At 44.2% G+C, this 25,330-nt stretch overlaps 3 protein-coding genes across 3 annotated transcripts; all 3 read left to right on the top strand.

Annotated features, from left to right (window-relative positions):
* Positions 1-4,750: 4,750 nt before the first annotated feature.
* mrps2 (mitochondrial ribosomal protein S2) lies at positions 4,751-6,421 on the top strand. The gene is made up of 4 exons (XM_029168858.3): positions 4,751-4,907; positions 5,137-5,253; positions 5,336-5,456; positions 5,769-6,421. The coding sequence occupies exons 1-4, from the start codon at positions 4,883-4,885 to the stop codon at positions 6,313-6,315; spliced, it is 810 nt and encodes a 269-aa protein (XP_029024691.1). The 5' UTR covers positions 4,751-4,882; the 3' UTR covers positions 6,316-6,421.
* Positions 6,422-8,534: 2,113 nt separating this feature from the next.
* dipk1b (divergent protein kinase domain 1B) lies at positions 8,535-12,535 on the top strand. Its single transcript, XM_029168853.3, has 5 exons — positions 8,535-9,294; positions 9,698-9,832; positions 10,699-10,806; positions 10,889-11,065; positions 11,178-12,535. The coding sequence occupies exons 1-5, from the start codon at positions 9,226-9,228 to the stop codon at positions 11,988-11,990; spliced, it is 1,302 nt and encodes a 433-aa protein (XP_029024686.1). The 5' UTR covers positions 8,535-9,225; the 3' UTR covers positions 11,991-12,535.
* A 570-nt stretch (positions 12,536-13,105) lies between these two features.
* Positions 13,106-23,421, top strand: ttll11 (tubulin tyrosine ligase-like family, member 11). Its single transcript, XM_029168852.3, has 10 exons — positions 13,106-14,176; positions 16,109-16,208; positions 16,318-16,451; positions 16,782-17,072; positions 17,163-17,447; positions 17,525-17,620; positions 17,696-17,808; positions 20,852-21,097; positions 21,288-21,394; positions 21,898-23,421. Exons 1-10 carry the CDS (start codon positions 13,664-13,666, stop codon positions 22,209-22,211), a joined length of 2,199 nt encoding a protein of 732 aa, XP_029024685.1. The 5' UTR covers positions 13,106-13,663; the 3' UTR covers positions 22,212-23,421.
* The last annotated feature ends 1,909 nt before the right edge of the window (positions 23,422-25,330 follow it).

The raw sequence follows: 25,330 nt of genomic DNA, 5'->3' as shown, positions 1-25,330 counted from the left end.
TTTAAAGTTGTGGGGCCCAGCCAAAGGGCCCCACTTTGACTGGGCCCCACTTTCGTAGGAAAAAAAAAAGATTTTGGGCCACACTCTGATGTAGCCGCAAGGACACACACACACGCACAGAGCAAATCAATGTTTATTTATTGTTGTGTCATTTTGACAGTTACTGACATGTACTGTACATTCAGGCGCTATAGTTAGCTTAGCACAACGCTAAGGGAACGTTTTTAAAAACACAAACCACACTGTTTGCGTGATTGTGCTGGGACCTTGAGGATCTTTGGTGTCTGGACGTGGCCTGTCACACACACACACACACACACACACACACACACACACACACACACACACATGCAGGATGTGAGGAGGGTGTGGTGCAGGAGATCTCATTCTCCCACAGACCCTGCGACGCGTACAGGACGTTCACCAACACACTGGGAAGTTACCAGTAGCTGCCGCGCGTCACGTTTCAACACAAGACGCACATAAAACACTGCAGAGATAGCGTTTTCACTCCCGATGGCCTCTCCTCAGCCTGTTCATTCACAAATGCAACCTTTCCCACCTCAGCGCTCCCCAATGAAGGGGTTAACGAACTTGTTTTGAATTCCTTCACCCCTCGACAGGAACTACATTCCAAGCCTTGAAAATAGCGACTAAAACAAAGCAGGGAAGTGATGTGAGACCACTTCCCATCGACTCCCCTCTGAATTTATCTCAGTCCTGCAGACTCGCTCACCCGCGCCTCCCGCTCGGCCCCACCCATGATGTCCAATCAGAAAAAAAGAAAGCGGCAGGTTCTTCATTCACACACATCAGCTCCACGAACCCTGTGGATAAACGTGCAGCGTAACCTACAGTATAATACCATAATAACCATGATCCTCCGCTTCTGCCCCGTCTGCAGGTCCAAGCGGCCCGCTGGTGATTATTAGCAGACGCTCCGGTGGTGTGAAGTGGAGGATACATCTGTAACATGTGTCAGGGTTTGTTTTGCACTTGATTTAATGCAAGCCTGCTGTGACCTTTGACCCCGGGTTCATATATCGCTCTGCCGCGGGAGCTCTGGCTGACGGCAGTAAGCAAAATGTTTTTGGCAGAGCTGCGGGCGTCGTCCAGCGCGAGCGGATCACCGGCGCGTCTAGACTTTCACCAGGACTGTTTACTTTGTCAGGATTCGTTTAAAAGTGACAAGCGGGGATCACTGAAATATATTCGGGGGTAAAGTGTGCAAGACTTGGCAGCTGCCTGACTGCATCACTTATTTACTACAGAATGATGGACGTGATTGTTTTTTAGGTCTAATCTAATGCTCAAATGGACAGAAATCATCTGACAAGGCTGTAGCATGCGACTTGAAATGTTGATGTAATGATTCTCCAGGCAACATTAGACCATTAGGGGAGGCGGAGGGGGGTGGGAGACAGGAAGCGTCATTTAGCTACTGGCTCAATCTCCAGGAGCAGATCATCCGGTCGACGGCTGCTTCCCTGCGTTAGCCTTACAATAATACGTGAGCCCCAACACAGGCTGATAGATGAGGAGAAGAGCACGAGGGACGCCAGGGATCAAAGTGATACGAAGCCACGCGATGTAGGTGGAATTAGAAATGTTTGACGTCCTCAGGGCTATCAGCATGGGAAGGTGAAGATAATGTGACTATTGAGTTTCAATAGGATTCAATGTTATTAGGACCGTGCTGCTAGGACTTAATTCAAAGTGTTGCATTCAAGGACACCAAACAGGCCTGATGGCTGTGTTTACGGATGCTGCTGTTTGTGTTTCTGTCTTTCTAGTCCCTCTGGCTCAATCACGCTCACACACGCACACACATTAGTGTGAGTTTAGGTTTCCGCCTCAGGAATTGTAGAAATGCGGGTTGCACTTTGTGACTGGTGGAAGGGTTTAAAGGCCAATAATGTGGGGGATGATGACCCCGTGCTTGACCAAGAGAGGGCAAGAAAGATGGGTTCCCCCCATTAAACAAGCCCCCGCATGTCCACCCGCACCGGGCTGAAAGATGAAGCAGCGGCTTCAGAGGCCGCAGAGCCAGAGCTGCTGCTCAGCTGTCAATCAGCTGTGCCTTTGTGTCTGTTTAATGTTGCTAATTTGTCCTAAAAGGTTCCAGGTTTGGTGAGTTGCACATGTGGTGTCTGACGCGTGATCACAGCTCACCAGCGAGACTCCTCCTCCGTGTAGCAGCATCTATTATCTGAGCCATGAAGGGAGGGTCAAAGAGCAGGGGAGCGAGAGTAAATGAACAGTATTCCCAGAGCCGCGAGATAAAAAGGCTGCGGATGCCTTCAGCGACCCCTCGCTCCTTGTCTTCACCGGGAAACTTGAAGTAATTAAAGTCTTATCTCGCAGCTGAGTGTTGAATCCCTCTGTGTCACTTCACAGGCTTTAGTCAGTGAGAGTCAGAGTATTTCATTCACAAAATGCAAGATGACTGAATTCAATTTAAATCTGCAAAATAAATAAACGAATAATGAAGAGCAGTAAAGGATAATATTCAAAAACTGGCTCATTGGAACAAAATGAATAATAATCTGGCATGTTCTAATCAATAGGACACGAACCGATCCCCTTAATGTTACTGTTGCATGTTACACAATCGCCGCCCAGGAGCTGGAGACGACAACGAACGAGCGAGCAGGTGGGTGTAAAACTAGCCCTGTGCTTGTTTCTCACCACCACCTGCTGCTTCTTCCTCCGCTCATTTGTTTGGTCTTCCCTCGTTCCTTCCCTCGCTGCTCTCCCAGCAGGGGGGCACAGATGGCAGAGTCCCCTCACAGGTCCCACCACTGCTTCTGACCCACTCGATGGAACATGTCTCAGTGTGACGCGACCGCATCGCTCACGACGACGTGATCCCGGCCGCGTATTGCTGCTAGGTGGTTGGTTTAGTTGCCATGCCGACGCTTTGGGTGGGAGGCTGGTTGAGGTTGAGGCTAGGATGCTCCAGGACACCTGTTTTAGAAATCTTTGACCCCAATTCAGTGTGTGTTTATTTAGCTTTTAGTGCAGAAGTGCCCTCACTCACACGTGCTCAGCCAGGCGAGCACGGCTAAAGGGGCCGGTTTGAGGTCGGAGGTGCGTTTAATCCTTCCAGGGCTTTCACTGTGTCTGTTCTTTTGGTCTCAGCTGTCACCTTAAACCTCAGTAGTCTGTTTGCGTGGTGAAGCTCCACGGGGTTAAGACTAGCGTCACAGAATGCCATAAATGCGCCATTAATCACGTTTGACATGCTTGTAAATTCCCTATGTTTAGCTTTTTTCATAATATCACTGTTCAGAATAGGTACATTTGCGAATCCTGCAAATGATGATGATGTCATGCTCAGCTCTGACTTTTAATCCTCTAGTCATACAGTAATGTCACAATTGTTGTGTTGTCGTTGTTGTTGGTAGAACTAAAATCGCACACTAAACCTAAGCCACCATTGTTTTTTGATCTTGCTGTTAAATTAAAATTGCTGTGTGTGTGTGTGTGTGTGTGTGTGTGTGTGTGTGTGTGTGTGTGTGTGTGTGTGTGTGTGTGTGTGTGTGTGTGTGTTGTCAGTTCTACGGCCCTGCAGACTGTTTTCCTTGGTCTGGAAGCTTGTCTGTCGGAAATGCTCACCACCTGAGAGAGGAAGACTGAGGCGGATGCTGGATATGAAATCACTTCCTCGGTGTCTGAATATAGCCATGATGGGGTACAGGGGGATGTTTACATATCGGACTACGGGGGCTCCTGACACAATAGGAACAGCTCACATGTTTGTTGATGACGGCAAGCATTGTACTGTAGTATCGTAATTTCCCACATTCTGTGGGTGTTTTTAAGTGGACCTCAAGCTCCTTGTTGTTTTTATTGTTTTTATTCACATTGCATGCTGGGATATCTGTGTTCCTATTGACCTTAAGTACATTTAGTTTTATGTAGGGTGCTGCAGGAAACCAGTGCAACGACAAGCCTCAAGTGTGAATTATCGTCTGTCTTCATACACTTCTAGCAGAATTAGGCCCCTTGGTCTTGAATGGAGAGGGACTATCTTCACTCTCGTATTTTCAAGCGCACTCTTTTCGAGTTAATCTCCAGCAGGTGTTTCAGGTTATCTGTGTCAAATGGACTCTTCCTTCCTCTCTGAGCTGCATTCATGGACTCACTCACTTTCCCTGTGGCCAAAAGATACTGAAAATATGTTTCCAGGTCCAACTTTATGTGCATGTGATGGCAACAGTGAGAGATGAACACAAATGCAGAGTTTTTGCAGCAAACATAAATGTTTTTGGAGGATTTATGCATTTATGTTAAATGGAGACAGTCCCTGTAGTGAAAATCCACTGACAGATAAAAACAATCCGCATCTATGACAGGTTTGTCACAATCGTAGTTCGTATGATTTGAATTCTGAACCACTTAGACTTTGTGTAAAATACTTGAAATTGCATTAACTAACTTTGGCCACTAGGACGTGCTGTTGCATACTGTAAATATATTTATGTGATCCCTGCATGAAGTTGAAAACGACTTTAATTCAGATGAATGCTAATTAAATGTGGTTTCATTGTTTTATGACCTTTTGATTGACCTGTTTGATTGTCATACAACACCGGGGGGGGGGTCATTTTCAGTAATTATTTGTTTTAGCAATCCTTATTCTTCTATTGAGTCAGAAAACAGATGAAGGTGTTACGGAAGACATTTACATGACAGAGCTGGTTATGCCTATTATTACAGTAGCTCAAAGTAAGCCTGATTTATTCCCACTTTACCAAACAAACAATTTTTACATCACATTTGACCAGTAGGTGGCGGAGCGCGACTATTTTGTGCCTCAATTCAACACGTAGAAGAAGTACAACGCGCATGCGCAGTTTGTTGACCTTCTGTGGCAAGCATGGCAGCCCGGGCGCTGACGAGAGGTACATTTGCAGAACTGTTAAAATTGTGTTGGATAATTTTTAGTGTTTAGGTAAACTTGTAGCTTTTTGTAGCAGCTGTTGTGACATTGTTTGGTTTTATGCTGGCGGTCCTAATCTGATGACGTAAGATCTTAGCTATCTTAGGCGAGCAGCTAGCAAGGCGGCTAGTAAAACGTATATCCTCTTAACTTAATGTACTGTTTTATTGATGTCGAACTCTTTTGTTTAGGACTTTTGGGTTTAAGACACTGCCAAGCGGTCTCGGGTGTATCTTACTGTGGTGGGCATCAGTATGTTACCGCAGCATCCGCCAATTCTCCGCAACTGCACATTGATGAAGTTACAGGTGAGATGGCGTAGCGGGATGTCTGTGATAAACGACACTGTTTTGGTTCACATTGTGACTAATAATATTTATTTTTGTGCAGAAAAAATATTAAACGCACCACTTGACAAGCCGGACTTTTTTCGTGTCTCAGAGCTCTTCTCATTGAAAGATCTTTTCGAGGCCAGAGTGCACCTCGGTCATAAAAAAGGGTGCAGACACAGGTTGGTTTGTATTTAAAGAACTTTAATGTTTACTGTTAAATGCAAGGTTACATTTATTACTGTCGATCTGAGCGTTGTGGGTGACACATACTATGTTAAGATAATTATCATTTACACTCAATATCTACTTGTACTATTCTGTGATTCAGTTATTGCCCTGCAGCCATTTTATTTTTGCAATAAAGGCTATTTACGGCTTGTATGTTTCATTACTGTAGTGAAACAGTTTAGACTCCTGTGCCATGACAACTTCTGTAAAACTATGTACAACAAGGCGGCATCAGTTTTCCATAAATTGTTTTTACTCCTTAGGCTTATGGAACCTTACATCTATGGCTGTCGTTTGGACCACGACATAATTGATCTGGACCAGACTGTGGAACACCTTCAGCAAGCTCTGAATTTCACTGCCCATATAGCATATCGTGGCGGGGTCATACTATTTGTTTCTCGCAGACGTCAATACAGCCACTTGGTGGAGACTACGGCTAAGGATTGTGGGGAATACGCCCATACACGATACTGGCAGGGCGGCATCCTTACCAATGCCTCTATCCAGTATGGCCAAGGAGTCCGCTTACCAGACCTCATTATCTTCCTGTCCACACTTAACAACGTATTTCAGCAACATGTTGCAATCAGAGATGCAGCCAAGATGAACATCCCCACTGTTGGCGTGGTGGACTCAAACTGCAATCCCAGCTTGATTACATACCCTGTGCCTGGGAATGATGACACTCCAGTTGCCGTGGAGCTGTACTGTCACTTATTCAAGATGACCATCAACCGTGCCAAGAACAACAGGAAACAGATGGATATGATTCACGGCCTGTCAGCACCATCCCCTCAAAGCTCATGATATTGTTTACCTTTGAAATAAGAGACATTAAATACATCCAAAGGCTTTCTTTTGCTCGCCCCTATCATATATCTTCAAAGTTAAATAAACTTAAAGTGTAAATATACATATGGTATGTCCATTTGTACTATTAGATGAGCGACATTGTTGTTCTTGTGTCTTTGCAACTACTTTTTTACTTAATATAGTATTAAAATCTCCACATTTCTGACTTTTTGCAAACTTAAATCCCTAAAGCTTAATGAGACTTTGACTGCCCATCAGTAGTTGGGCTGTGAATGTGTGTGGTGCTCATTACAGTTGTATAAAAAATGCTCCTTTTTTTATTTAACAGGCTTCTGCCAGTAAACCTGTCATCCTTAACTTGCGTCAGAGTCTGACCATCTGTCTTGGGATATTTTCAAGATGAACAAAAACCTACTGAGACTATACGGCAGAGGTAATATATTCTCCATAGTCTCCCCGCTAATTAGCTTGATTGGATAAACACACCTGGTCAAGGTAATCAGTATTAACTGGTACAGGGACAGTTGGAACACCAGCAGGACACCCGTGCTGAATAGCTGTTAAAACGTTTATTAGGTTACTATTCAACCGTGGTTTCGCGGAGGACAAATTTGTCCGCTCTCGGCTTCCGTAGCTGTTTCGTACACTGACCTCTGACTTAAGAGAACACGCTGCAAGGACGAAATGGTGAGTGACAGTGTGCGACTTTATAAACAAGAAACAGCTTCAAAACTGTAACGACTTTATGAGCAAGAAACATCCCGATGACGTAGCATTTTACCGTGTGACGCCACACGTGCTTCTCAAACATTAACCTTGCGCGTAATGTTAATATTGAAAATTTTGCCTCTTGTTGACAAATCGCGATTTTAAACAACGTTATGTTTGTTACACTACTTGATTTATGCATTTTAACTGCGTTTGTGCGTTTTTGGGACATAGATTTCCGTGCTAAGGGATCCTGGTTTTTACGTGCTGAGCAACAGGCTATAACGCGTCATGTTCAACAACGCGCTCCCGATAGAAGATTTAGCTTTTACTTCATTTACCTTCTTAACCCACAAACAGCCTGATTAGACCTGATTGCCCTGCTTGACGTAAACTAGATCGGCAAATATTTATATTGTCAATATTCACATTTATTATGTTGTCAATATTTATTTATTTTATTTATAGTTTTGGTAAAATTCGGGTAAACGTGAGTAAACGTCAAAATAGAAGATGAACTATATTTTTGCTGGTGTTTCCAGGAGGAGGGCGTCAAATTATAATTATATAGCTGATCTATTTTTCATCCATAGCTGGTCTAAGGGGGTACGTGTTGTGTGTATGCGTTAGAATAATTAAATTATTTGTTAATCAACTTTATTTAAATTACACAGATATCAAATGGCACAGGGCTGGTGGAGCAAGTATTAAATCCAAATATTGATGTTAATGAAACTTATCCTCAGGCGTCTGACCTGTTGCTTCTGTCATTATTTGCTCCCAGGACGATAACGGCTCTCACCTACTGAGATGACAGCGATCCAGAAGGAGGTAACATGGTCGTTTTGAAAACACATATTTTTGCCCCCTGAGACGCAACCCTGGCTGCCGTGTCTCTGTTGCGCAGTAGGTGGGCAGAAAGTAGCTGGCTCACGATAGCTCAATTTCCACTGTCTACTGGACTTTGGGTATGGAACCGGGCCAAACAAATGCATAGATTTAAACTGTTTTTACATGGTAATTAATTTAATACATGGCTTTCTCTATAATGAAGGTACATAAATGCTCAGGGCACTGGCAGTTAAAGATACATCCACCCATCTCTCTTCCCCTTGATGATTTGTGTCTTTGTGTACTTTATCCTCTGTCCAGGTCTTCATGGTGGAGAAGAGTTCATGCTGTTTGGCATAACCAGAAATGTGTCCTGCAGGATCATAATCCTACAATGTATAGTTCTTTACTATAGATGAACAATTATATACATTTAAAATTTAATAATAATAAATATAAGCATGTACTGTATATATACAGTATATAGAGAGGTGTGTGTGTGTGTGTGTGTGGGTGTGTGTGGGTGTGTGTGGGTGTGTGAAAATAATAAAAGCACCTGTCAAAAGAACACAACTCGGGTCTTGTTATGCTTTTTGTATTTGTGATATTTGATCTCCCATCATGTCAGATAGATTGAAAGGCAATAATTTAGTCCAGTACTTTAGAGGCCTGTAGTATTTGTAGAGTTTGTATTGTACAGTGTGTGTGTCACGTGTTTTCCTTCTGACACTAGATAAAGCGGAGTGGGCTGTTTTGTCATCACAGGGAGAAGCCACAGGAAGCCCTGAGATTTGTGTCGGCGAAATGAAAAAAAAAACAGCTGCGCTCCCGACTCTTTCCCTTTAAACGCGCAGGGATGAGACGCTGGCTGTCAGGCTCGGTGCGGTGCTCGTCGGCGGTTTCGGGTCCACGGTGATGCCTCGGTGGCTCTGATGGCACAATAGCGGCGGAGCATCCGCGTGGATCGGTTCGGCGGGAGACCACACGTGGACTCCGAGGACGGAGGCTTTCGGCGGAGATTTCCTTTGTCATTTGGAGCCGAGATCCACATTTGCGCTTCAAGGACGCTCTTTAGCTTTTCTTCCCCGACGAGTGATTTGTGTGTGTGTGTGTGTGTGTGTGTGTGTGTGTGTGTGTGTGTGCGGGGGGGTAAAAACGACAGATTGCGAACAGATTGAAATCCCGTGTTGCGTCTGCGTCTCCGCAGTGAAAGGACACGCACGGCATTATGGCTTATCATGGAGTCTTGTAGCATCGGAGCCGCGTTGCGGTTGTGTTGCGACGCATGGCGCAGCGCTGCTGGAAAGATGTGATCGGTCAGGGCTCCGTGGTTTCTCGCTCCGCTGCCTCCCAACACAGTCGCTCATGATGCCCCGGGCTCTGCGGAGACTGGTCCATTTGGTGCTGTTCTGCCCTCTGTCGAAAGGCCTGCAGGTTTGTACAGCGTGACGACAGCCTGCTCGTGTTGGTCCAGCAGATGTGCCACTAGGTTCAGTGCCAGTGAGGCTGTAATAAAAGATATTTGCGTTTTATCCTCCTGCATTAGAAGCACTGTAAAATCTGACTTGGTCACGTTTAATTAACCCACATTTAAATGCTGGTGACTTTTTGTAACTGAGCATTTGCACACCCCTGTGAGTGCCCTCCTTCCACTTCTTGTTAACTGTCTCCAGTTTTGTTCAATACACTAATAAATAATGTAACGCGTTATGGTATGGGAGCCATTTTTTCTGCAGCAGCATTAGTGTAGATTCATTTAAATCGTGCTTTTCTGCTTATTCTGTGAAGCCTCCTGTATTCAGATATCATCTTTTTTGCTTCCCTCCATCACCTGAAGAGCCGCCTCCCCGCTATCAAAGTGAAGTACCTTCTCCTGGCGTGGCTGGGCGTCCTCATTGCCAGCTGGGTCATCTACATGCAGTACGCCTCCTACTCAGAACTCTGCCGAGGGCACGTCTGCCATATGGTCATTGTGAGTATGGTCTCTGAAAACTAACTTTATAAGCATGATGGTCACAATGGGGGTAGCGATCATATCGGGAAGCTGCAGAAGGGCCAGAGGTTAGATTGAGCTCATTCACTCAGTGCTTCTATATTGTTCAAACGTTATGTTACTGTGGTGTTGTTTATCCTGGCGACTAAACCCACATTAGGATCACATTTCACTTTACAGACGACCTTTAACCATGTTGTGGTTCAGTATTTGATGCATCATAACAAGTGCATTAGAGGTGGGAAAACCACAAAAGGCAGCAGAGATATGATGTTTATACAATATACAATTTTATACAATTATACAATGTTTATACAATGTTTATACAATGTTTTATAATACAACTGTATTCACTCTCCACCATCACTCCTTTCATCACCATGCAGCCTGTGGCTCAGCTTCTCCCCCGCTGTGCCCAGTGGTTCCCAAAGCACTCAGCTGTTGACGGAACGGAACAGTCACTGACATTTCACTCGCACAGGCAAACACGGCGAATAATAAATCAGATAAAAGAAGGATCAATGATGCAATCTCGCGCGGATCTTCGCTTTGGGCGCAGTTATTGTTGTGGAAGCTGTAATTAGCGGACGCATGTGATTTTAGGGAAGCATATACTGTGTGCCTGTGCTGAACAGAGACGATATTGGAGGTTGGGTGACATTCAGGGAGCAGCTGTGCCAGCAGGTGATGGTTCTGGCACTAAGCAGTTTCTGCAAAGGGTTGGAGGAATATATGCAGTACAGTCTGCGGAGGTGGGAGGAACAGGACGCCATCAAACGCTTAACCTTCCTGATTGATTTCTGCTGTTGACGCGACGCATGCATTTCCTGTTTTCTCCCTCGCAGTGTGATCACTATCGACGGGGGATCATATCAGGCTCGTCCTGCAAAGCACTGTGTGAGCAGAAAACCCTCACCCTGCAGCGCTGCATGTCCACCTCCTCTACACATCAGGTTAGATTCACACGCATGCACCGATCGCTCTGTTTCACTATCCACTATGATGTCACCCCCTAGAGCTTCTCCTCTTATTTAGGTGTATGGTGCACTGTGGAAGGATAGACCTGTTATTATCAAGTGTGGTATTGAGGATCCAGTGAAGACTGATGGGGCTCCAGACTCTGAACTGCGACAGGAGATGACCTTATTTGATAAACCTACTCGAGGAACCTCAATGGATGAATTTAAAGAGATGCTCCACAGTTTCCTCAAGGTCGTTTTTTTATTTCCTAGCAACAGTCTGCCTGTGTAGCATAAAGGATAAAAGAATGCTGGGAATGAAATTATTTTTCATACAAAACTAAATTGTCACATCCTCCTTGCAGGCTAATCTTGGTGAACAGCCATCTTTGAGCACTTTGGTGGACAGGATCATCACTCTGGCTGATGTCAACGAGGACGGCAAAGTGTCTCTAGCAGAGGCCAAGTCTATCTGGGCGCTCCTCCAGATCAACGAGTTCCTCCTGATGGTGGCGCTGCAGGAGAAGGAGCACACCCCCAAGCTGCTCGGCTTCTGTGGAGACCTGTATGTGACCGAACGCGTGGGCCACAGCTCCCTCTACAGGCTGCAGGTGCCTCAGCACCTACAGGCTGTGGTTCCCGAGGCCTTAAGCTCCAGCCTGAACCACTGGCTCGCGCCAGCCTGGCCCCGCAGGGCTCGCATCACCATCGGCCTGCTGGAGTTTGTGGAGGAGGTCTTCCACGGCTCCTACGGGAGCTTCCTAATATGCGACGCCAGCCCGTACCACGTGGGCTACAATTCCAAGTACGACTGCAAGATGGCCAACCTGCGCAGCGTGACATCCGAGGCAGTTGTGCGGGGGTTTCTGAGGGGACGGCGATGCGAGACCAACGCCGACTGCACGTACGGCAGGGACTGCACGGCCACCTGCGACCGGCTGGTGAAGCAGTGCAACACTGAGGTCGTCCAGCCAAATCTGGCCAAAGTGTGCGTGCTTTTGCAGGACTTCCTGCTCTTTGGAGCTCCTTCAGACCTCCACGGGGACCTGGAGAAGCAGCTACGCACCTGCGTCACCCTCAGCGGCCTGGCAAGTCAGATGGAGGTGCATCACTCGCTAGTCCTGAACAACCTGAAGACGCTACTGTGGAAGAAGATTTCCAACACTCAGTACTCTTAGAATGCAGGATGTAAAAATCCAACTTGTGAATATTGATCATATGAACACATATAAGTCTTGTTTATGACAATTTGCCAAATGTTTTAGAGCGTTTGTGCTTTCACTATACATTGACTGTGAATTACAGAAAACTGTGAATTAATGACAGCAGCTGAAACAGAGTACAGTATTAGTCCTATTTTTGTTTGTGTTGTTTTGAAGTACATTCATCAGAAATAATATCCTCAGGGCGTTGCCTTATCTTTTATTTGTAATATAAACTCTATATGTACATTAGTTTTTAAAATCAACCACCCAACAAGTGGGATGAGTTAAACGATGGAGAAGTTCAGATTGCAGCAGGATATGAACTGTACATATTAGCGATACATGAATTGGACTCCTAATATAAAAATGTATTGAATGACAGATAGAGAATTAGCGGTGATCTGGTGATGATTTGGAATGCTTCAAACAAAATGAATTTGTAAAGGACAATCAGACACGCTTCTACTTGCAACAAGTTTATATTGACAAATAAACTTACAGGAAGTTGGTTCACACGATTTTTTGTCAGTATATTTATAAATGTAAATTGGACACAGTTGTTTAGTGTGTGTTACATCAAATCAAGCACTGATGATGGCAAACCTTCGAGAAGACCTCCTTGTTTAATCTTGAACAAATATCTGAAAACAAAACAAAATCAAACCCAAGGGGCTATTTAAATTGTCTACTTGAAGGCAGTGTGCTGTGCTAGCTGTCCCATTTAGCTGTTACCTAGTTTTAATGCCTTAATGTCTTAAAGCTCTTTTAAGGGGCCTCGTAGTTTTGAGTAAAAGTATATTTTTTTGTACATTAACCTGACTTTTAAGACTCTCAAATAGAGGTTTGCTTTAACCCCCCTAAAACATGGCATCCTTTGATTGCCTTCACGTACTGTCGGAAATCTTTCGGAGATACGTTTTAAATGCGGATTTACATTCTTTGAGTGTAAAAAAATCACTTCTAAAATAAAAAAGCAATTAATATTTATCAAATTGGTCAGCTTCAAGAATTTGGTGTACGTAGTTTAGTTTCTGAGATTGGCGTTTTATCTTTTCAGCGACAGTGAAGGAAGTAAGCCGGCGTTGTGATCTGGATATTTCCGAGGCGCCCCGAAGGCAGCATCAGCTGGGCTGAAAGCAGATGGAGGCTGGGCTGTGGGTGTGATGGGCTGGTCTGCCTTCTGCTGCTGGGCTACTGCTGCTTACACAACACACACCTCCGAGGACTGCGTGCAGCTAGGAAAGTAGTTAACGGTACCCGTAAGTTAAAGTCTGTCATGAGTTGAAGAGAACTTTTACCAACGGTCGGAAACATACGTTTGCTGAATGAGGCTAACGGGAGGCTAGCTAGCGTTAGCTCGAGTCTGTCGCTAGCAGCTAGGTTGTGTCAACGCCAGCTTGGGAAAGCCGCTAGCCTTTTGAGATTGCTCATTGAACGATTTCGAGCAGCCGAGGAACAGCGTTAGCTAGCGACATGTCAGCGTTGAGGTCCGCGCACTCACTCTTTTGCGGGAGCACGACAATTAATGGTTATTTAGCCATTTACGCGAGCAATGCGTGCTAGGTTGTTTCGGGCGACCGTTAGCTTATAGGAGCCTGCGGGACGTCTGTGCCCAGTCCAGCATCGCCAGTCATAGCGGTAACATAATGAGTGATCATTATGTTAAAGCCACGGTTCAACTCGAGCAAATGAAATCGCTGGACGAGAATGCAGAGAAGGAAGGCGAACACCCCGAGGAGCAGATGCCAGTATCTCCTCCGCCCGCTTCTTTGTCACCAGACCCTTCCAGCATCACCATAGCCGACACGTCCAGCACTTGCAAGCAGGGGTCAAACAGGGGTAAGAATCGCAATAAGTCAGGCAAAGATGACAAGAACTCTTGTGGCAAACACATCACCGATAATGTCGGGAAGAACTTGAATAGATTGGGACATGAGCAGGCGCTTCACATCAAGGGAGCCGGGAGGATACTGCAGGGCAAGTTGGAGACAAACGGGAACTATGTGACTCTCCATTCATCCAAGAACACCCAAGACACGCGTCGGGAGGACGGATTCAAGCAGGCAAAGAAGAGAAGACCCGTGGCGGTGGACAGCTCAAAGGCCAAAACCTCCCTGGAGGCACTCAAGCAAAGCATCAAGCAGCTAAAGTGGAAAGAGGTGAGTACTTTGAGAGTTGATCTCATGATGTTTTGCTGTTTGCCTTGGAGAGGGAGGTTTCAATTATTTCAAACACTAGAAAGCTGCTTTCACTAAGTTGCTGCTCAGTGCTTGATCCAGTGAGGATGCCTCAGGATGACATCAGCTGCTTAGTGTTTGAATGACAGGAGTCCTAGATGTATATAATGAGAATGTGTGAATAGACATCTATAGAAAATAACAGCAGAGATCTTTAGTGTTGTGTCCTCTTTACTTACATCTACATCATCTACATGTACTTAGTACATAGCAACTTATTATCATGCATGTTTTTATTTAGATCACACAGTCACAGCCATGTAAAATGACAGACACCAGTCATTGATGATCCTAAAGAGAACGTATTAATAATTAATAAGACTGCAAATTGATTCTTCAAACACCATCTGCTCCGTTTGAATGTGATATGGGTAATATTTTTTTTTGTTGGCCATTATTAAGACACTCTAAATTATGCATGAAAAGTAAAGACTGCCAATGGCTGTGACTCCGCAGTGACACTTGAACCCTGCCAGGTCTTGTATCAGAAATGATAGACTGAAGGCATATACATTACCGCGTTTTGAACTCATGGTCCACCCCCAGCACTGTCAAGGATGTTACAGATCCTGCCCACAGTCAGGCACATAGTCAGGGTTTGACATTTTTTTTGTTCCACGTTTGATTTACAAAGCAGAATTTAAGTCTGGGGACATTTCAGTGGCTTTGTTTGAAAGTACTACATCATCACTTCTACAAATCTCTGGAAAGGGAGATAGCTGTCAGCTGACTTACAACATATGGCATTCTCTTAAACAGTGGTAAATGATTAGCTATAAGCTTGTTTAATCCAATAAACATTTAGTCCTCCTTGAAGCAGGGAGAGAATGGGAAGCTTCTCATTGACCTTTGTGACAATATCTGAAAATCTGACTTCATAAAAATGAGGTTATGCATTTAATTGTCTCCTACCTACACTGAGTTAATGCACATTTATTTTGAAAGCTCTGCTATGCAGCTGCTTCCTTGGACAATTCTGTGTGTTGGTGGCAGTGAGTGAAGAGTTTACACTATTTTACTAGTAGTCAAGTGAACTACCCCAGGTTTGTCTATACGTGTACATAAGATAGCTCTCTTATTTGGCTCCATCCCCAGAAACTACTCAAATTAATTTGACCTCCTTCCCTGATGTGATTAGGCAGTTATACCCTGGCAACTCCTGGGCAGTATTTATAGCAGCTCTTGGCTGTTGAGCAGGGGTTCCCTGTTTCACACGCTCCCATGCTAACTCATTAATGAGATGCAGCCCTGTCACACGGCCGTCTTGTCACTGGGTATTGGTGCAGGTTATATGAGGGTAGAATTTAGCAGCGGAGATGATTTACTGTTGACCTAGTGCAGCCGAGTTTATCTGTATTAATCATGAGCTGGTGGGAAATTCGGGAGGTTTTGTTGTTATGGTGGCCGATAATACACCGAACATAAAAATCATACAGTTCTGCCTGTAACACACGTAAGATATTACTCAGACAAGTAGATGTAGCACATGTGCAGAAAACCTGCCCTGCTGTATTTAACTGAGATTCAAACTACGGTTAGGAAGCGTGCAAGTGTGTCTAGGAATGCAGGGCTGTGACAGAGGGGCAGTGCTTTGTGCCAGTAGGATTTCCTAGCTTTCTAAATCCTTTTATAGTATCACCTCCTTTGCTCTTTCTCACTCAGCACAACGGAGCACGCAGTGCCTACCTTCTTTAGGCAAGATTATCCCTCCATTCTAGGACCATTAAAGGGCAGGCACCCCGCAGATGTCCTGAGTCACACTACATTAATCCTGCCTCATTTACACACAAAGTGTCATTTTTTTTCTGTTCAACTTATTCTTAATGTGTCTCTTGTCTGCCGCCTTGTCTTTAGTTTCCTCTGGGAAGACGAACGGCCTGTGATATCTACTGGCACGGCGTTTCCTTCCACGACAATGAACATATTGTCTCAGGACAGGTCAACAAGTTCCCAGGTACTTCTCCAAGTTTTCACTTTCCACTACAACTCGTTATGTTTCCAACTGTAGAACCAACAATTCCGTTTGAGATTTTTTTTTAAACCTTGTGTCTTGTATGTTACAGGGATGATTGAAATGCTGAGAAAGATCAACCTGAGCCGGGCAATGCGGACTATGCAGGAGCTGTTTCCAGAGGAGTATGACTTCTATCCCCGGTCGTGGATCCTGCCCGAGGAGTACCAGCAGTTTTCCACACAGGTATAATCGTAATAATACTGTGTTAACACACACACACTTGTTGTTTTTCTTGACCATTTTGGGAGGTTTTAGTTTCTTTTAACAGGTCAACCAAGAATAATAATAATATTATTAGCCAGTTAATAGTTAAAGGGTAAATGTTAGTAATTCTAATAAAAAAAGCAATATATTGCAGTTACATATTTTGGCCAGCAAGGGGCACCATAATATTGCTATTTTTTATTTTGTTCAGGAAAAATCATCCCTCTAGAAAGGGACTATGTATTTTACATTTACATAATAATTACATGAATGAAGTATCTGAATTCTTACTTTTATTTGTACGCTTAGATTCGCATGGTGAAGGAGAATGACGCCACAGTGACCACCACCTTCATTGTCAAGCCAGATGGCGGCTCTCAGGGGGACGGCATCTACCTCATCCGTGACCCCAGCGACCTGAAGCTCATGACGGCGACACAAGCAAAACAGGCTGTGGTCCAAGAGTACATTCAGAAGCCGTTACTTATAGACAAGCTGAAATTTGACATCCGCCTTTACGTGCTGATCAAGTCCATGGAGCCTCTGGAGATCTACATAGCCAAGGAAGGCCTCACACGCTTTTGCACTGAGCCCTACCAGGTAGTCATGACCGTGCTCGTGGTGCCCATAGTTTTACTTTGAAGCTGTGTATCGTGTATATAAATAACATCTCTCTCTATGACTGTGCAGGAGCCAAGCCAGAAGAATCTGAGTCATGTCTTCATGCACCTAACAAACTACTCCCTCAATGTTCACAGTGGCAACTTCATCCACTCAGACAGCCAGAACACAGGCAGCAAGCGCACTCTCTCCAGTGTGTTGTACAGGCTGGCAGCTAAAGGTGTAGATATCAAGAAGGTGTGGTCAGACATCATTGCTCTGGTCATTAAGACTGTCATCGCTGTGGTGCCTGAACTCAAAGTCTACTATCAGGCTGATATCCCACCTGGAAAACCAGGGCCTACGTGTTTCCAGGTGAGTGGTCAACCTTAGTATAAACACTGCGTGCTATATTCAACTGCTAAATGCATCTTTATATGTTTGTGTCACAGATATTAGGCTTTGACATTCTGCTGATGAAGAACCTGAAGCCAGTTCTACTAGAGGTCAACTCCAATCCCAGCATGAGAATAGAGCATGAGCAGGAGGTGAGTGTCCGTTTCAGTGTTATCATATTGTTGTTGTCATTATTATTCACTGTGCTGTAATTATCTCCACTCCAGGTGGCACCAGGAGTGTTTGAGTATGTTCCCAGTCCAGTAGATGAAGAGGTGAAAGTGGGCGTGATTAGGGACACGCTTCGCCTTATGGACCCCGGCCACAAGATGCCTTCAATGTAAACACACACACACACACACACACACACACACACACACACACACACACACACACACACACACACACACACACACGGTAAACATATTGAAGCTTTTTCATATTGCACTTTTTGGATGCTAGTATTTAGGGACGTCGTACTTTACTCTGCCCATCCCTCATAGAGCTCATATCTGCATGTTAAATGGAAACATTTAATTCAGCTGAACCAGGGTAGAATTTCACACATTAATTCACGTCTGGTGGCTCAGTGTGTCTGGCTGATTGGCCCTGGAGGTGCTTGAGAATAAATCTTGTTTTCTATTAGTTTTTTTTCTTCCATTACGGGAGGATTTACTGTTTCTGGTCTACCACCATCTCCAGTTTTTTGCATTTCTCTCTCACACTTTTCCGTCTGTGTTTTCTCACTTCCTCCCCAGTTGATCAGATATTTAATATTCATTGTTATGGAAGTGAAGCTGAGATTGTGCCTGGTATAATACCCACTTAACTATTATATTAATCAACAGTAATATACTGCTATAATCCGCCTATAATATGGTTAATCCTCCTTCCTCCTGTATTGCTATATTTATATTTCTTATCCAAATGTTCTATCCCATAAACATGGTATGACTGAACTAAGGTTGTCTGTCTATAGCTGACCCTCCAGGCTGCATATTACCAATAAAACCATGTTATTGGGCAATAAAAGGCCAAAGCATCTCAAAAGGTCATTTCAAATATTAATTTAGTTGTGGTGTAGTCCAATCTGAAAATGAACACATTGCAATCATGAGGGTTAGTGTTCACGTCAGGCTATAATCACAGTGAAGCAGATATGAACTGTTGTGGTTAAGAGGAAGATATGCTAATTATTTTAGTCTGAGTAGTGCTCAGGGTTATTAAATTAGCCGTTAGATTGGCTGGGCTGCAGCAACGGCAACAAAATGGGAACTCATCAATCATTCAGTTCCCCAGTTTGTTCTTTGAGCGTTTGCAGGCACGGGCTTTGTACATGCACGTCTGTCTGATTCTCAGTGTTCTTGCTGTGGGGAATGAAGCCATTTGTTTAGAAACGTGCCACTGCACATGGAAACCGGAATTTCTGAAAACAACTTCCCTGACAAGTCTTTTTTTACAAACATATTTAAAGCCAATTTCCATATGTTTATTCAGATCTAGCTTCGTGAATTAGGAGCAGTTGTTTTCTGTAGACTTTCGAAACCAAGAAGTGACTGCGTTGCAGAGCAGAAATAAATTTTTGCTAACATCGTTTTGGGAGGTTAAGTAATTTGTTTACTGCACAGATGGTCTCCTAGCGAGTAAATATATCAATGTTGTGGTTGGTAACAGCTGTTTTGCAGCAGGCTGGTAGAGTTACAGTCGTTGAGAATACAGGGTTCAGACTGGATCCACTCCGTATAAATTTGACTTGCCAAGCCAAATAAAAAGGGTGATAAAAACCGACTAGACACAATAAAAAAAGTGAAACAAAGTGCTATTTGAAAGAGATGAGTGAGCGCCTCAATAAGAGAGATAACAAAGTAAGAAAGGGAAAGGCAGAGTGGCAGTTTGGAGAAAAGGGACTGCAGAGGAATAGGAGATTATAAGAGGGGGGTGATGGTATCAGTGACTCTCAGACATGTACTTCTTGCACCCAGCTCATTAATCCTGTGTAAGGACCTTCAGTAGGTGATTTATGAGCCACCATGGGAGATGAGTGTGGGTAAGAACAAAAACAGCTAATGTCCTTTAAAATAGGGCGCCAGTGACATAATTAAATGAGTCTGTCTGCATAAAAAGAAATACTGTAAGGAGAAGTGAATGCAGTGGAGGTTTCACATTCTCTCGGTTGCGTGTGGCTGGAAACCGGTGAGGAATAAGGGCTAAAATTGTCCATGCTCTTTGAACACTGATTGGCAACTGTGGGGGAACTATTTCTCCTGCACATGTTTGACATGACTCATGCTCTGAGAAAAGCTTAAATGCAATTCATTCTGATGTCGAAGCTGGTGATGAGTGGACAGACGCTTTGATTTCTTTTCATTGAGACCTTTTGAGTGTGTAGTGGCTCTACTGATTCATTCACCAGAAGGAACATTGATGCAGGTTAATGGCAGATGAATTGGTTCCTGCCCTCCTCGTGCTCTGAAGTAACATTTAACAGTGGGCATCAGTCTTTTACCCTCTTACTTCACCTCCATCATTTTATTCTCCCCCTCCGCTGGGGATGTTTATAGACGTCCTCTTCATTGTCAGTCTGGCTGTCAGCTTCTGTTGAAGACGTGTCCGTTTTTAGCTGAGCCTGTCCTGTTTAAATAGACGTAGGCTGTGTCCTTCTGGCTGCTGAAGGATGAGTTATTCTATAAAGCATTCAGTATTGCTCCCTCAGTGCCCATCACACTGCTTACTAATTTGTGAAGAAAGAAACTACCTCAGACATTTCCTGTACATTTCCCTATTGGTGTGCATGTGGGGAATTGTCTTCAGTGATTCTGTTTGATGAGTTCTTTGCCTTTACAAATCCCATCATGGCAACCTGAGCAGAGTGTGAAGGCTTAACTTAATATATGCTTTCTGTTTCCTGAAAAGTTGTCGAATCATAGTGTGGTACACCCAAACAAATGCGCTGGTACCGTACCTAGGGGGGAAAACCCTCAGGAGTCAAAATGGTTGCTGATTAATTTAGCAATTTATTATTTTATGCCTGAGAAAGCATCCTAGTTGAAAGCTGTAATCAAGGGATTCTGAGAGATGTTATATTGTAATAATTAATCTGTAGGTTTTACACGCCTGAAAAAGCACTAAGGTTTGGTAATATGTCTTTACAGATGCACACTTTCACCTTCTATTGCCTCAAACAGACTGAAACAACAGCAGAGGTGTTTTACAAATTCCTTCTATTTCAGATTTGACTATTCATATTCCACATATGCTGCTGATGCGTCTGAATATCGTGGCTGTTGACACAGACATTGTAAAGGCTGAGAAGAGGTGGGAAAAGCTATTAAAAAGGGAGTTGTTTTATTTTAATTAGTTTTTCTTTCCTTCCCCCATAAAAGCTCCCATCTGAGGGCAGGTGGCTTTGAACATGGCGAGGAGATTCCTATCGAGGCCGAGACGCAAGATAAGACCCAGGACCAGGGAGGAGCTTTGCCCTCGATGTGTCTGAAGCAGGTCTACCCCAAATACACCAAACAGTTCAACTACCTGAGGCTGGTGGAGCGAATCGCAGCTCTGTTCATCCGTTTTCTCGGCGTCAAGGGTAACATGCGCCTGGGCCCCACTGCCTTCCGCACCTTCATCAGGTACAAATTGGTACTGGGAAAGAGTAAATGTATCATTAATGCCCACATACTAAAGAAATGTATCTTGTGCCTGAAGTTATTAATATTCTGTCTCAAAGTGATGCTGAAAAATGTATTCTTACTTCCCTGGACTGGGCTGCTGTAAATAATTACAGAGAACATCCCAGTAAGATTCTCTCCTCTTGTGTAGGACCTGTAAACTGAGCAACAGTAACTTCACCATGGCTTCTGTAGACATCCTCTACATAGACATCACGCGTCGCTGGTCAGGAGCCATGTCTGATTCTAAAGAAGCAGGTAAGTGCATACATGCTAAAACAACACCCGCATGAAGAGACGGCACGCGGAATACAAAGAGCTGGGGAAAGTTGAGAATCGGAGCAAACGATGTGCTTGGAGATAATTGCTTGTCATTCTTTGTCAGATCCCCCCTGACACGGTGTCTCAGTAATTGAAATGAGCTGAGATCACAGTGTGTGTGTGCTATAGAGACGCTATCCGACATGAATTATTCAGACGATGCAAGGAAGGTTTGTGAAGTAGACTGCATGGATGGAAATTTACAGTTCAGGATGGAAGAGGTCTGAATAGACATTATGGGCTGAGAAAAGAATGCTAGTTCTGTAGAAGTTATGCGCTCTATGCAGGAGACATATAATATTCATATTCAACTAAACACTATCCATAGTAAGTGGCTAATATGTTGGTTCCACAAAGACAAAATCCTTTTAAATGCTTTCTTTTAGCTCTATCTGTTCCTATTTTTATGTAATGACATTTGTTCTAACTCCCTTTTCCAGGTATGGGGCTACAAGCATTTGTGGAAGCTTTCTTCTACCTGGCAGGTCGTCGGTTCAAATCCCTGGTGCTGAAGGAACAGGTTCTGTCTCTGCTGGAGCTGTGCGAGGCTCAGCTGGAATCACAGTTGGGCGTCGAGGACAGGCGCTCTGCGAGCTGCAGCCGAGCGCTGCCGCGAGCCGTCAAGCCTCAGACCGTGGGCGTCACCAACCCCCTGCTGGGCTCGCCGGCCCCCCTGCGACGGGCGTCCAGCCAGGACTACCGACTGCATCAAAGACTCAAGCCTCGCACACTCAGGTCTAATGTGGAGAACTGACGAGACGGGGCCTCGACTAGTCATCCACGTCCCAAACTGCCTTTAGCCTTCTCCACAGGAGCAGGACAATTAGGTGTCCATCGCTCCTTGGAAGCTCGTGCAAAAGGTGGAGTTTGGGGGAATGATGGGAGCGGAGAGTAGGACTAGCTTGACCCCCGCTGGCTGACTTGAAGGAGAACTGTTCTCAGTCTGATTGCTTTTTCTTCAGAGGAGGAAGAAGTCCACAGGGGGCATTGAAGTGGAAATAGAACAAGATTGGTGCATTTCTTCTTCCCTTCCTGGTGTGATCATACGAAACCAGTGTGGTCCAGGCAGGAGGAGGAGATGGCGGCTTTAAATGTTCTTACTAATTCTACAGGGCAGCTATTTGCTTCCCTTTACCTTTGTCTGCTAACACGCACACATTAAAACAGTTCTTTTCAGGGATAACTTCAGATGCCCCACTTGAATAGATTGACACATCACAAAACCACACATAAATGGGTTTAAGGGAGCGTCCTTAGTATGTTAATTATGCTCTTGAATTTGCACAACAACAATCACATTTGCACAGAAATGGATGTGAGGTTGACTGACTTACCCTTGTGGGCACATCGTGTATGTTTGAGTGTGTGTGTGTTTGTACTGTACTGTATTTATTTGCGTTTAGCCCGATATTGAAAGCCTATTTACAACCAGAGGCTCAGCTGTGCATTGTAGCTCCATGAGCCCATTAGTGAAGAGTTAAGTGAGGAGGTATTCAAAGGGAAAAGGCCACACGGCCACTTATCCTCTTAGTTCTGCAGCTCCACCGCTCCTTCTGCAGCTCAGTTTCTAAGATGTTTGTAGGCACCTAACTGCCATGTGGCGTTTCTACACGACGACTAAATGCATGGCGCACGACTTCAGAAGTGAGAGAAACGCATCGACTCTGAAATGTGATTTAGATGTAGCTTTTGCAATAATAACCTTATCCGATGGTTGTCCGTTAAAATGCAAAACGACGGCCGCGTGCGGATGCCAACTACAGCGTCACTAAGTTCAGAATGACTCTATTCACTGGACATGTTTGCATCATATGCTTCTTTTCTCCTAGTAACAGTCAAGTCAATATGTAAATGGATTCTTCTATAAATAGGACTAACATGTAGTGCAGGATGTATCAACATGAAGTAAAGACAACTGTAATATTAGCACTGCAAAAAATAAACCTTTGGCTCTTGAAACTACAGGTGTGGTGATGCTTTGACATCCACTCCATATCTGACTGTAGGGGAAATGTTTAGGTTGGTGTTGATGATTTGGCTGCAACATTCTATAATTGAAGGGAGCCAAACATAGGCACTACATACTACTGTGTGTGCCATACTACAGTATAGTGTAAGAGCATCTTTCTGCTAGTTTTATTCCTCTGATGTCCTAGATGCATGTCTTTGCCCCAGGGAGTCCGTTCCACTTGGCCAGAGAGATGAGTGAGCCTCACACAATGCAATTAACAGCACAGGATACATGAGAGACCCCAGTGTTAACGAGGACGCCTCACCAGACCCAGTACTGCGCTGTGATACTGAATATCTCATGCCTTTGAGAGAGACATTTTGTTACAAGATCTGCTTCATTTCTCTTGTTAAGGCAATTTCAAGCTTTCTCTCGCCTTCTGTGGGGAATAACAATCAGGCAGTATGTAGGTCAGTTCTTTGAGAAATATACTGCTCGCGCCAGTCTTTCAGGCCCTTCCATCATATCCTCTACTCTGCCTGTCTGAACATATGCTCTCACTTGCTGCTTGGCATGTATCTGGGGCTGCTTGGATGGACGTAGCACACAGGACACCAAGATGCGTTTCTGACCACTAACTATAACATGTTTATCACCACATACTGTCCTGGCCTGTTCCTTCTCTCTCTATCTGGACGTTGGCCCTCCCTCCTCAGTGTGGGGCAGAGGCATGTGAATCTCCTGAAGCCAGGTCTGGGATTGTGTTGTTTTTTTTTGCAGCTGGGCCTCCCCTGTAATTGCTGGGGCACATCTTCAGACTCCACCTCCACCAGGCGGGCCACCAACCACCACCCACTCAACCTCTCACCAGTAAGTATTCTGGTGACTCGGTGGATAGAGCATCTGCCTAAGACACTCCACACCCACCAGCTATACTACACAAGATCTCATTTTAACCACATGCTATACTAAGACGTGTGTAACCACACACTATACTATGTAAGGCAACACAAACTAGCTGACTTGTCTTGAAGGGTGCATGTCTGTCATGTTTGTTTGGATAAATTACAAACATCAGAGTGGTTCTGACAACGAACCATCATACATCTAGAACCACCACATCAAATCTGAAGTAGTTTTTATTGCAGGTCAACTTTAAGGTAACCGTTAAAGTTGGCCATACATGACCTATCTAACATTATACAGACGTCTGACCATTGTAATAACCTTTCCTCAAGACAACTTTAACACAATCCTGTTTAATATAAGCCTATATAGTATTTACTAATCCTACGTCAGAAATTTTTAAGAAGCTCACAGAAGAAAGAACAGATTGAAGTGCAAAAACAAGTGTTTCTAATATATACAGATTTACAGAAGTACTACAAAACTGAGGTAATGCTCCTTCCTAATTAAAGCTATGACTCTTTTATTCAGCAATGCTGTTCCACGTAGCAATGCAGCTTTTGAAAAATAGTGTATACGAAATCACCCCTTTAAGTGACACAGATGTCAGATTCACTCGCTTCCTGTTTACCCTGTGAATGAATCGTTTCCATCATTAGGCCTCATTGTTTGCCTCCATACAATAGGATTATTCATGCAACACATTTTTCTGTAGTTTGATGCGCCTTTGTCAATTTGTATGTTTTCACAAGGTAACCAACCTGTAGCATAACTTCACACTTCTGTCACGAAAAACAAGAACTTAGTCCAGAGATGTGTTGCACATTTGCTTGCATGTATAATACATTTTTCCATCAATTATAAATGGGTCTAGGGTTTTTTGATTAAAGACCCTAGACCCATTTGAGATCTGCCTAATTTTAAATTATTAGGAGTTAATACAACCTGCCAGTAGTGCAAAAAACTAGTTCCTTAGTTTTTTCATAGTCCAAGGAAAAAAAAGCAGTTGAACCAGT

The sequence above is a fragment of the Betta splendens genome, chromosome 12, assembly GCF_900634795.4.
Source record: "Betta splendens chromosome 12, fBetSpl5.4, whole genome shotgun sequence".
Taxonomy (NCBI): Eukaryota; Metazoa; Chordata; class Actinopteri; order Anabantiformes; family Osphronemidae; genus Betta; species Betta splendens.
Note: the sequence above shows the minus strand (reverse complement) of the source record. Positions and strands in the feature narration are given on the sequence as shown.